Source organism: Ranitomeya imitator, chromosome 3 (assembly GCF_032444005.1).
Source record: "Ranitomeya imitator isolate aRanImi1 chromosome 3, aRanImi1.pri, whole genome shotgun sequence".
In the NCBI taxonomy this organism is placed as follows: Eukaryota; Metazoa; Chordata; class Amphibia; order Anura; family Dendrobatidae; genus Ranitomeya; species Ranitomeya imitator.
In genome coordinates, this window is record NC_091284.1 from 28135733 (window position 1) to 28149157 (window position 13425).

A 13425-nucleotide genomic window follows, 5' to 3' on the forward strand; every position below is an offset into this window, starting at 1 on the left:
GTTCGGGTTCAGGTCTGGCTGCTGGTCTGGAATCCCAACTCAAACTTTTTGTAACTTTTCTGCTGAGCCCGCCGGACCCGAACATCCAGGTGACCGCCCATCTCTACTCCTGAGTGCTGAAGGTCGACTCTTCATGAGTCAATGGCCATTTGTCATCATTATTATCGGGTCCCTTTTTAAGACTATTGCCCTGACTTCTCATGGGAACTTCTACATTACCCACCTTGAAAGAAGTTAGTAAAGAAGTCAGTGAATCATATGTAGCAGTGTATCTGAGCCTCTATCGATCCTTGCAACACAGAAGAAGCGACCCAGTCCGTGGCCCTGGGTACCTAAGTAAAAGGGACGGTCTTTAAAGGGGTTGAGGAAATAATGAAAGTTCGTGACCCCACCTGTGGTTTTCGATCAGAGGTGACCGACGCTGCTTAAAGGGGTCCTCTGGGGCGATGGCGCTGCAGCAAACATGGTGTTGCTTCCCACAGGTGAAGCGGGGTCCCCAGGGCTCCCGGTGAGTTTGGCAAGGATGATGAATGCTGCCAAAGAAATGGAGGATACAGGGTTGCAGTCTTTACCTGGTTTACTGGTGTTAAGTAGCCTCAGTCCAGGGTACCGGCAACAGGTGTAGATGGAGTCCAGGCAGCCTGAAGACAAGTGGTCAGTTTGAGAGCCTTCCACTATGCGCTGGTCTGTAGTCCCTTGCTGCCTGTAGTTGTCTAACAAGGTCCTCTTTTTCCCCTGTCGAGGAACAGTACCTGCATGGTAGGCAACTTGAGCAGTCTTTTTGGAGTCTCTGTCCATGGTGACTCCGGGCTCTAATTGCTGCTGTACCTCAGGTTTTATGTAGGCAAGTCCCTTTTAGTTTCCTGCCCTCCTGGTCTGCCGAGGGACCTGTAGTTCCTCATGAACTCGGGCTCCTGGTGCCCGGTGTCTGCTCTCAGCTTAGAGGGGCCCAGTCCTCTAGCTCCTAAGTCCTGTGCTCCTTCACTGTTTGCTACCAACTGGCAGCTGCCTGCTTGTCTGCACCAGACTAACTGACTCCTCCTCCAGACCAGGATGTAAATAGGGAAGTTCCCCTTAAATTGGGTTTAGAGCTCCCCCTCCTGGCCTGGTGTCAGAAAGTATTGCATGTAAGATTACCTGCCAAAGGGATCCCTCCTGTCTCCAGGCATGGCATTACCCTCCCCGAGAGGAAAGCAATACCACTGTGGTACCTGAACTCTTGGGGTGCCACAGGTGCACATCTTGACATCAGAACATTAAGACATATATCGCTCAAGGACTAGCTATTACCGTTGTGGACGCACGTCAGTGGCAAGTGCTCTGCGATGGCATGGCTCAAAGAAATGTCAGAGGCCTGATCCCGCTGGAAGTTCCAACCCAAGATACAGAAAAGAGAAGATGCTTGCAACCGGAGAAGGCGAAACAAACTTTTGCCGGCATTCTATGGTTCGGCAAAACGGTTGCTGCAGCTGGCAGCCATAATGCTCAATTCGAGGGGATGCTTACAAAAGGTTACCTAATGAGGTACGAAGTGATGCGTAGGGTAGTAGATACAAACATTATTAATTTTTATTGAAGCAATATATTTTAAAAATCACATAACATTAAAAGACAGAGCGATGGTAAGGAAGGAACCTCCAAAAGAATCAGGATGTGGCACAGTAATAGAGTTTGATATGCAAAAGTCTATATGCAATAAATCAGCACTTGATAATATATCCCTATTTCAGAGTTGAATGGACTTAGCATGTGGGTGGACCAAAAAACAGTCTCATGGCAGAAGCCCCCCCTTAGTAGTCCTATACCAAACAATGAAGGGTAATAATAGACAGCAGAATGTATAGATTAGAACCCTCGTCTCAGGGAATAGGCCTATTTATGAGGCAGCTTGATTGTTGAATCAGTGGTGGCTTAGTAATAGGAACAGTATGTGTTCCTTTAAAGTAGAGAAATGAAATCAGATTATTTTTAAGATGGAGTATAGCATCTGCAATGATGGTATATATGAAGCCACATGAGGTGTACAAAAAATCAATAAATAAGCTGTTGGTTATTACCTGAGAAAGAGAGATGATGCGACGGATCTGACTAACGGATCTGGCTAATTGGATCATAAAAAAATCAGAGCATACTCAGTTTAAAAAAAAAACGGATCCGTCGCTGTCTGTTTTTTCAACATACACAAAAAAATGTACCGTACTTTGTCCGTTGTCTCAGGCCGCTGGACAAACAATTTCCAATGGATCCGGCAAACGATGGATAAAATGTGAGGCCATCCGTCGCAATCCGTCGCTAATACACATCTATGAGAAAACAAGTTTTTTTTCAAAATTCGACAGATTGCGACTGATGGCAAAAAACTGATGTGTGAAAGGGACCTAAGCTGCTAGAAGTCATTGTAGGTAAATTATACCTTGAGTTTTATAAATCAAGTAAGTGCCCTACTGTAGGTTCAGTTTATGATACTTCTGAATAATCACATTACAGGTGTTGAGCATGTCTTGTAAAATTTCAACACAGCTTCATACTTCTGAATCCTCACAGCGCGCACTGTTAGGATTCTACTATTCAGTATAATGCACCCCATAGGCCTCCATACAGAATAATACACTCCCCATAGTTGACCATATAGTATAATGTGCACCCCATAGTCCTCCATATAATATAATGCATCATCTATAGCCCTCCATACAGTATAAAGCATTCGATATAGTCGTTCATATAGTAGAATGCACCCTCTGTTAGTGATCGAGTTCCCGCCTCTGCACAGGGGGAATCTCGGGCCATCTCCGCTGCAGTCTCCCATTGTTCTCCTGCCGCAGTGGAGCCTGCTCAGCGCAGACGTCGGCCCCAGCGTCTAGCTCAGCCTGATACTGTGCCATTGTAGCCAGTACGGGTCAGCGGTGAGCAGACGTCTTTGGGACTAAGTCCTGCTTTTCCCCTTCTGAGCATGCCCAGGGTAAGATCTCTCATTGGAGATCAAGGGTCACATGCTCAGGTACTGCAGCAACTCCCATTGGTCCTCTAGGAAGGTCCTGAACATGTTCAAGTTCTGTCGCAGCTTTCCATTGGTCCTTCTTGGAAGGTCCTGAAGTTGCTGCAGCTAAAAAGGTTCGCATGACCGCACGGTCATGCGCTAGCATCAATTCATGTCATGAGTTTTTGCGCCAATGTGGTCATACATGTGTGTATTCAGGGCCCTGGCTGAAATAAGCCACTAGAATACCGCCACCTCCGGTGAGGAGATTGTATGTGTGCCTCTTGATTGCGTGACCACAGACTGCTATCAGCTCAGCAGTTGCTGTGTACTCCTGTGAGCTAAACAGGACTCAGTGCTTTCTTTATGGGTGACTCTGTGAAGTAACAGAGTTCGCTTCTACCGCCATATAGTGTCCCCATTTGCCAGCAGGTTTCTCTCCTGCACGTTGGACCCCGGGCTGCAAACACACCAAATATCATCTCACTATTTACTCGGTGCGTTCTGCCAGCCCTTAACACCCTCATAGTTCTTCTTATAGTATAATGCACCCCTTTTAGTCCTCCATATAGTATAATACACTTCCATTGTTCTCCATAACGTATAATGTTCTCCCAATTGTCCACCATATAGTGTTATGCACTCCCCATAGTCCTTCATATATTGTAATGTACTCCATAGTCCTTTGTACAGTAAAATGAACTACCCTTAGGCCCCCTTACAGTGTAATGCACTCCCATAGGCCTTGTTACAGTATAACGCACTCCCAATCGTCCTCATATAGTATCATTAGCACCCTCCATAGTCTTCCATATAGTATAATGCACTCCCCATGGTCATCCATATAGTATAATGCACTCTGTAGTCCTCTGTACAGTGAAATGAACTGCCCTTAGGCCTCCTTATGGTATAATGCTCTTTCCATAGACCTCCTTACAGTATAATGCACTCTGATAGTCCTCATATAGTATAATGAACTCCCCATGGTCCACCATATAGTATAATGCACTCCCCGTAGTCCTCTATACAGTATAATGCACTCCATAGTCCTCCATGCAGTATAATGAACTTGCCATAGACCTCCTTACAGTGTAATGCATTCCCCATAGTTCTCCATATAGTATAATGCACTCCCCATAGTCCTTCATGCAGTATAATGCACCTCATATTTCTCCATAGAGAATAATGCACTAACCATAGTTCTCTATAAAGTATAATGCACTCACCATAGTCCTCAATATAGTATAATGAGCTCCCCATAGCTCCCCATAGTCTGTCATACAGCATAATGCACTCTCCATAGTCCTCCATATATTATAATACACTTCCCATAGGCCTCCTTACAGTATAATGCACTTCACATAGTCTATATAGAATAATACACGCCCCATATTCCTCCATATAGTATAATGCACCCCATAGGCCTCCTTACAGTATAATGCACTCCCCATAGTCCTCCATATGCTACATTGTGCTCCCCATAAATAATACAATACTCACCTCTCATCTTCGTTCCTCGCTGCTCCTGTCTCTGCAACGAGCGCTCTGAGGAGAGCCCGCACATCTCAGCCCAGCGGGTGCCATGTATTGACGTCATCACGCCTGCTGTGCTGAGACGTCAGAAGCAGAGGGGGAATGATGGAAGGGTCGTTGTCATCTGACCTTTTCATTATTGCTCACTTCAGGCTCGTTTTTCATGCTGGTTTATCACAATGATCCTTTGCTTACTTCTGGTTTTGAATAAAGCTGTGACTAATTCCTACCCAACTGAAGCCTAAGGCTATGTTCACACGCAACTTTTTTTTGCTGCTTTTTTTTCATGCAATTTCGCAGCTACTTATTTTTGCTGTACCAAGCAAAAGCTGCAAGATTTTAGAAATTTCCTGCACACGTTTTTGTTTTTTCATGACCGAATTTGAGAACTACAGCGGTTGTTCTTATATTTCCAGCATGTCATTTATTTCAGTGTTTTTGCAGCTTTTTTTCACCCATAAACAACAATAAAAAAGTAAAAAACGCATTAAAAAGCAACAGCGTTTTTCCACTATGTGCGCTGTGTATATACAACCTTGAACAATGCAAACAGAAAGATTTCTTGCTGCGGCCGTGATTGTTTTACTGGGACTGGCCCTTTAAAATAAAAGTGAAACTACAGTGAATTTCCCGCCAAACTGAGAATCAGAAATGCAGGCGAGTCAGTGCCTCATGTCAGTGCTCACAGGAATCATTGTTATCGGGCTCGTCGTGTTCTGCCCTATAATCCTGGGTAAGTCCAGTCCTAGCTGGGTCCTGAAGAAAAGCCTCTTCATATCTGGTTTTCTGGTTTTTAACTCTTTTTCTCTCCGTCACTCACTTTCTCACTATGTAAAACTGTGCATGCTTCTTTAAGAAAACTTGACAATTTGCATAAAATCACTGTTAACCCCTTCACTGCCCGAGACCTTCAGAGACGCAGACATCACCCCCCCTCCTCTCATTTACTTCTCTTTATCATAAGGGTATGTGCACACATTGAGTATTTGGATGCAAACATTTCTGCACCATTTCTGCATCTCTTGGCAGGAAAAATGCATCATCAAGAGTGCGCGTGTTTTTCCCACTTTTTTTATGCGCTTTTTCACCTAGCGTTTTTGGACAGCAACGAATGCTATATAGATAACACTGGTCAGCGCAATTTTTCTGGTAAAACATATTTTAAGTCAATTTTGGCTGCTGATTACGAATATGAACTCCGTTTTTGGCTATCCCATCAGGATTTCAAGATATTTTCAATTTTTGATGAAAATTACTCCTAATGTTTTATGATAAAAATACATGATTTTCGGTACTACATTTTGTATATTTTTAATAAAGACATAACAAAGATTACACAGTCAGTGTACAGCAAATCAAATATACTTACAGAATTAAACTACAAAGTATAAAAACACATATACAGGTCCTTCTCAAAAAATTAGCATATAGTGTTAAATTTCATTATTTACCATAATGTAATGATTACAATTAAACTTTCATATATTATAGATTCATTATCCACCAACTGAAATTTGTCAGGTCTTTTATTGTTTTAATACTGATGAGTTTGGCATACAACTCCTGATAACCCAAAAAACCTGTCTCAATAAATTAGCATATCAAGAAAAGGTTCTCTAAACGACCTATTACCCTAATCTTCTGAATCAACTAATTAACTCTAAACATATGCAAAAGATACCTGAGGCTTTTATAAACTCCCTGCCTGGTTCATTACTCAAAACCCCCATCATGGGTAAAGGTACCTTCACACATAACGATATCGTTAACGATATCGTTGCTATTTGTGACGTAGCAACGATATCGTTAATAAAATCGTTATGTGTGACAGCGACCAACGATCAGGCCCCTGCTGGGAGATCGTTGGTCGCTGAATAAAGTCCAGAACTTTATTTCGTCGCTGGATCTCCCGTGGACATCGCTGGATCGGCGTGTGTGACACCGATCCAGCGATGTCTTCACTGGTAACCAGGGTAAACATCGGGTAACTAAGCGCAGGGCCGCGCTTAGTAACCCGATGTTTACCCTGGTTACCATGCTAAAAGTAAAAAAAAACAAACACTACATACTTACCTACCGCTGTCTGTGCTCCAGCGCTGCGCTCTGCACTCCTCCTGTACTGGCTGTGAGCCGGAAAGCAGAGCGGTGACGTCACCGCTCTGCTTTCCGGCTCCCAGACAGTACAGGAGGAGAGCAGAGAAGCAGAGCGCAGCGCTGGAGGACAGACGGCTGTAGGTAAGTATGTAGTGTTTGTTTTTTTTTACTTTTAGCATGGTAACCAGGGTAAACATCGGGTTACTAAGCGCGGCCCTGCGCTTAGTTACCCGATGTTTACCCTGGTTACCGGCATCGTTGGTCGCTGGAGAGCGGTCTGTGTGACAGCTCTCCAGCGACCAAACAGCGACGCTGCAGCGATCCGAATCGTTGTCGGTATCGCTGCAGCGTCGCTTAATGTGAAGGGGCCTTAAGACTAGCGACCTGACAGATGTCAAGAAGGCCATCATTGACACCCTCAAGCAAGAGGGTAAGACCCAGAAAGAAATTTCTCAACAAATAGGCTGTTCCCAGAGTGCTGTATCAAGGCACCTCAATGGTAAGTCTGTTGGAAGGAAACAATGTGGCAGAAAACGCTGTACAACGAGAAGAGGAGACCGGACCCTGAGGAAGATTGTGGAGAAGGACCGATTCCAGACCTTGGGGAACCTGAGGAAGCAGTGGACTGAGTCTGGTGTGGAAACATCCAGAGCCACCGTGCACAGGCGTGTGCAGGAAATGGGCTACAGGTGCCGCATTCCCCAGGTAAAGCCACTTTTGAACCATAAACAGCGGCAGAGGCGCCTGACCTGGGCTACAGAGAAGCAGCACTGGACTGTTGCTAAGTGGTCCCAAGTACTTTTTTCTGATGAAAGCAAATTTTGCATGTCATTCGGAAATCAAGGTGCCAGAGTCTGGAGGAAGACTGGGGAGAAGGAAATGCCAAAATGCCTGAAGTCCAGTGTCAAGTACCCACAGTCAGTGATGGTGTGGGGTGCCATGTCAGCTGCTGGTGTTGGTCCACTGTGTTTCATCAAAGGCAGGGTCAATGCAGCTAGCTATCAGGAGATTTTGGAGCACTTCATGCTTCCATCTGCTGAAATGCTTTATGGAGATGAAGATTTCATTTTTCAGCACGACCTGGCACCTGCTCACAGTGCCAAAACCACTGGTAAATGGTTTACTGACCATGGTATTACTGTGCTCAATTGGCCTGCCAACTCTCCTGACCTGAACCCCATAGAGAATCTGTGGGATATTGTGAAGAGAAAGTTGAGAGACGCAAGACCCAACACTCTGGATGAGCTTAAGGCCGCTATTGAAGCATCCTGGGCCTCCATAACATCTCAGCAGCGTCACAGGCTGATTGCCTCCATGCCACGCCGCATTGAAGCAGTCATTTCTGCCAAAGGATTCCCGACCAAGTATTGAGTGCATAACTGAACATTATTATTTGTTGGTTTTTTTGTTTGTTATTAAAAAACACTTTTATTTGATTGGATGGGTGAAATATGCTAATTTATTGAGACAGGTTTTTTGGGTTATCAGGAGTTGTATGCCAAAATCATCAGTATTAAAACAATAAAAGACCTGACAAATTTCAGTTGGTGGATAATGAATCTATAATATATGAAAGTTTAATTGTAATCATTACATTATGGTAAATAATGAACTTTAACACTATATGCTAATTTTTTGATAAGGACCTGTATATGGCGCACAGATGAATGACAAATGGCCGTTATGTGAACTTTCTTCACTTGGCTGATCTGTGATGTACAGCTTCTAGGTTGTCTCTCATCAAGCTCCAGCAATAGTCGCCATCATATGTGAGTCCCACCGGCCTTGATACCGTTCTTCCACTGTTTTAATGTCCTGATGAAAACGCTCCCCTTGTTCCTCGCTCACATCCCCAAGGTTCTCTGTAAATAGTGAATCTTGATCCTCATTCCACATCCAAGATTTTGCAAACTCATTAGTAGCTCTTCCACAATCTCTTCATAGTTGTCGGCGTTCTTATTCCCTAGAAAATTCTGCACCACATTACAAAATGCCTCCAAGCTCTTTCTTCTGTCTCATTCATTGATGTGATAACATTTGGGTCTCTCATAAGTGTTCTTCTTATTTGAGGTCCATCAAGTATTCCAGCCTTTTTCTTCTCTTCACTAAGACCAGGAGAAGTTGAACATATATAGTTAAGGCATTCTCCACTGTGATTGAGAGCTCTGACGAACTGCTTCATCAATCCAAGTTTTATGTGTAAGGGAGGAAAGACAATATCCGTCCTATCCACTAGAGGATCATGGATGACATTCTTATCGCCAGATGCCAAACTCTGTCGCTGAGGCCGTTCAGTTTTCACCCAATGCTCTGCTGTAGCTCTACTGTCCCAGTAGCACAGAAAACAAGGGTGTTATCATAACAAATGGGAATTATGCATGTTCAAAGAAAACAAGGATATTCTCACATGTATTGGGAGACTCAATGAAAACTAAATTTACCTTAGTGAACCGTATAAACCGGCACCTTTCATACATTACTTATATTTATCATGGAATTCATGAAAATGGGCTATATACCTATAGCGCAAAAACGTGATGCGATAGAGAAATTATAAGATCAGATTTGAATTCAGCGCCCTCAAATTAGTCTAAAACTGTTCTTAAAGTCCATGCCAGAAATTTTTTTTTTGGAGACCAGTGTAATAGATTTAATTAGATATAGACAGACAGATAAACAGGGGAGGTCGCGACCGGGTCCTTGCAGGTGGGGACCCACCGGTGCCAGAACAATCTTCAGCTGGATGTGCATCCTCGGACGTACATTCAGCTGCAGTGTATTGCGGCACAAAGACATATCGGGTCCGTGCGCCACGATACTCACCACCGGCCAACAGCTGAGATCAGCATACACGTGACTGGTGGCTCATAGCAATGACATCATGGGCTCCCCCTTCATTAGTACTGTGAAGTCACAGTCACAGTCTCGGCCATTCTTCCTTGCAGATCCTCTCCAGTTCCTTCAGGTTGGATGGTGAACGTTGGTGGACGCCATTTTCAGGTCTCTCCAGAGATGCTCAATTGGGTTTAGCTTAAAAAGAGGAAAAAAAATCCTCCAATATTCCAGAAAAAAAACAAAAATGGGCAACTGCACAGGTACAATACCAAATGAAACAGCCAGCCTGCAATCAGGGATTGGCCGTGTGGTACACCAATACAAAAAAAATATATACTCTGTATGTGGCAATGTTCACACAAGGACTGCAGAGCATCTGGTTCTCAGCCTATTAATGACGCACTATGGTGGCCTGCCCAGTGCTAACTATAATGCATCCCGTGTGAACAGAGGCCACAGTTTACAGAACCATTTGGGCCCAACTGCACCCTGAATAAAATATAACGTGCAAAAAAAACAAATCAATATATGTAAGGTATTGGTTGATATTCTGGCCATAATATGTAAGCTGGCAACCCACCATAGCACGTCATTAATAGGCTGAGAACCAGATGCTCTGCATTCCTTGAGTGAACAGTGCCACATACAGAGTATATATTTTTGCACTGGTGTACCACATGGCCAATCCCTGATTGAACGCTGGCTGTTTCATTTGGTATTGCACCTGTGCAGTTGCCATTTTACTTGCGTCCGCTGCACCCTGGTAGTGCAATTGTATTGAGGCCCATTTAGACAGGTAAGCATCTCTGCCTGTTTTTGTTTTTTTTCAATTGTGTTTAGGTCAGGACTCTGGCTGGGCCGGTCAAGAATGGTCACAGAGTTGTTCTGAAGCCGCTCCTTTGTTATTTTAGCTGTGTGCTTTGGCTCATTGTCTTGTTGGAAGGTGAACCTTCGGCCAAGTCTGAGGTCCAGAGCATTCTGGAAGAGGTTTTCATCCAGGATATCTCTGTACTTGGCCGCATTCATGTTTCCTTCAATGCCAACCAGACATTCTGTCCCTGCAACTGAAAAACACCCCCGTTGCATGAATCTGCCACCACCATGTTTCACTGTTGGGACTGTATTGGGCAGGTGATAAGTTATGCCTGGTTTTCTCCACACATTCCACTTAGGATAATCACCAAAAAGGTCTGTCTTTGTCTCATCAGACCAGAGAATCTTATTTCTCAAAGTCTTTGAATCCTTCATGTGTTTTTTTTAGCAAACTCTATGCGGCTTTTATATGTCTTGCAATGAGGAGAGTCTTCCGTCGGACCACTCTGCCATAAAGGCCTGACTGGTGGAGGGCTGCAGTGATAGTTGACTTTATGGAACTTTCTTCAATCTCCCTACGGCATCTCTTGATCTCAGCCACAGTGATCTTGGGGTTCTTCTTTACCTCTCTCACCAAGGCTCTTCTCCCACGATTGCTCAGTTTGGCTGGACGGCCAGGTCTAGGAAGACTTCTGGTTGTCTCAAACCTCTTCCATTTAAGGATTATGGAGGCCACTGTGCTCATATGAACCTTGAGTACTGAAGGAATTCTGTTGTAACCTTGGCCAGATCTGTGCCTTGCCACAATTCTGTCTCTGAGCTCCTTGGCCAATTCCTTTGACCTCATGATTCTCATTTGGTCTGACATGCACTGTGAGCTGTGAGGTCTTATATAGACAGGTGTGCATTCATCAGGTGTGTCCACTTATTGCAATTCAGACTGGGCTATTTAGCCTGGCTTGATTCTTTAGTCAGTGCCAGTTGTCCATTGTTTTTGGAGGATTTTCATCCCTGCCTGGTCTCTCCTGTTTTGCTGTTCTTGTCAACAAAGATAAGTTCTGGCTTTGTTTTTGCAGTCCTCATGCTGTGAGCTTAATAGTTCAGTGCATTTTCATGTTTTGTCTTGTCCAGCTTTGTCTGTGTAAAGATTCTTTCAGCCATGCTGGAATCTCTTGAGATGCAGATATACCCTCCATGTCTTTAGTCAGATGTGGAGTTTTTGTATTTTCTGTGGTGGATATTTTCTAGTGTTTTAATACTGAACGCATAGTACTCTGTCCTATTCTTTCTTTGTAGCTAGAATGGCCTCCTTTGCTAAATTCTGATTTCAGTCTGCGTATGTCATTTCCCTCTCCTCTCACAGTCAATATTTGTGGGGGGCTGTCTATCCTTTCGGGATTTTCTCTGAGGCAAGATAGTTTTCCCGTTTCTATCTTTAGGGGTATTTAGTCCTCCGGCTGTGTCGAGGTGTCTAGGGAGTGTTAGGTACATCCCACAGCTACTTCTAGTTGCGGTGTTAAGTTCAGGGTCTGCGTTCAGTACAGGTACCACCTTCTCCAGAGTACATCTCATGCTGCTCCTAGGCCACCAGATCATAACAGTGTGCACCTTTCCAAATCAAGTCCTATCAGTTTAATTAAACACAGCTGGACTACAATGAAGGAGTAGAACCATCTCAAGGAGGATCACAAGAAAATGGACAGCATGTGACTTACGTTAAATATGAGTGTCTGAGCAATGGGTCTGAATACTTTTGACCATGTGATATTTCAGTTTTTCTTTTTTAACAAATATGCAAAATTGTTTACATTTCAGTCAAGATGGAGTGCAGAGTGTACATTAATGAGAAAAAATGAACTTTTTTGAATTAACAAAATGGCTGCAATGAAACAAAGAGTGAAAAATGTAAAGAGGTCTGAATACTTTCCGTACCCACTGTGCATGCGTGATTAGAATGCAGGGCTTTGGACGCAGCGAAGATACGCTGTGCCCAAAGCTCTGCTACTTGATGATTGTGGGAACGTAGCCTTAGACCCCAGTCAGAGTCTTCTCATACAGCCAAATCAGACAATAACTCTTTAGTTGTCTTAGACCACCAAAGATGTAGACGTGTCAGTCACAATTCACTAAACAATACGAGCAGCGTTTTTGTGCTTTTACCATGTATCAGTAGTAGTAGTACCAGCTATATTGTATATATAACCACATAGGGAGGGCATATATGGTTAGGCGACGGACAGGTTCTGTCTCCATTAGTTAACCAGGATTTCCATCCTTTTGTAACGCTACCCAGTATAGCCAATAGCGTGTGGTAAGAGAAATAATAACTTCCTTGTGTTCGATAATAAAACTTAAAATTTTTATTACTGACTATTAATAGACTGTGGGATGTGTGAATGTCCAGAAATTAATTTGGGCAGATATGCGCTAATTGGATGTCAAATCAAATTTTGTCCAAATAAAATTCAGGCCAAGTCTAGTCAGCCCCCACACAGAAATGTTTCTCCAGACTCTAAAGCATAATAAATGGAGGGTACCTTTCATCGTAAATGGGATCATTCTTCACTCATCAATCTTCAGTCCGGTTCTCCAGGCACTAACAAGACTTCACATGGTGACTTGGGGCATGAAGGACTTCAATGACTTGCGTTGGGTCACATGGGGCATGAAGCACCTCAACGACTTGTGTTGTTCCCCATGTGACCGCATTAGGTTTAGTCAATGCTTGGAAGATCTGGACTGGAGAGTGAAGATCGTTCCCAAGGGAGTGGAGAACATGCTAAGAAGCTGGGGCGGCAGGACAGCTGAGGGACAGGCCTATGACAGGAGAGTATAATCTTTGATTTTTTTTTTAAACCCCTTCCCTGGCTTTAAAGATGCAAAATTACATCTGAATGATGTGCAAATCAAATGTGAAAAATATGGATTCTGGCTAACCAAATTTTTCAAAAACTTTGTCATGGATTTGAGTGGATCATATAGATTCACGCATTGTATATTATGCGAACAAAAGTGAAGCTTTAATAAATAATGGTTGCCTCATCTTTACCACTATATTTATTGTATAGCATATGAATCAATGTCATTACAACGTCATTTAGTTTGATTACGGTAATTGGTTTTTAACATAATGATTTGGCAGCAGATTACAGCCATCTTATTTAATGAAAAGA

General features: G+C 43.5%; 1 protein-coding gene across 3 annotated transcripts in view; it reads left to right on the forward strand.

Annotated features, from left to right (window-relative positions):
* Positions 1 to 13425, forward strand: part of LOC138672549 (uncharacterized) — a 56117-nt gene that overhangs the window by 5865 nt on the left and 36827 nt on the right. For 2 of the 3 annotated variants that reach the window (XM_069760633.1, XM_069760634.1), the window contains exon 1: positions 5156 to 5243. The exons of the other annotated variant lie outside the window; for it this stretch is intronic. In XM_069760633.1, the coding sequence (XP_069616734.1) occupies positions 5162 to 5243 (82 nt within the window). In that variant the 5' untranslated portion in view covers positions 5156 to 5161. Of the gene's footprint in view, positions 1 to 5155; positions 5244 to 13425 lie in introns of those variants that run through there. 3 annotated transcript variants of the gene reach the window in all.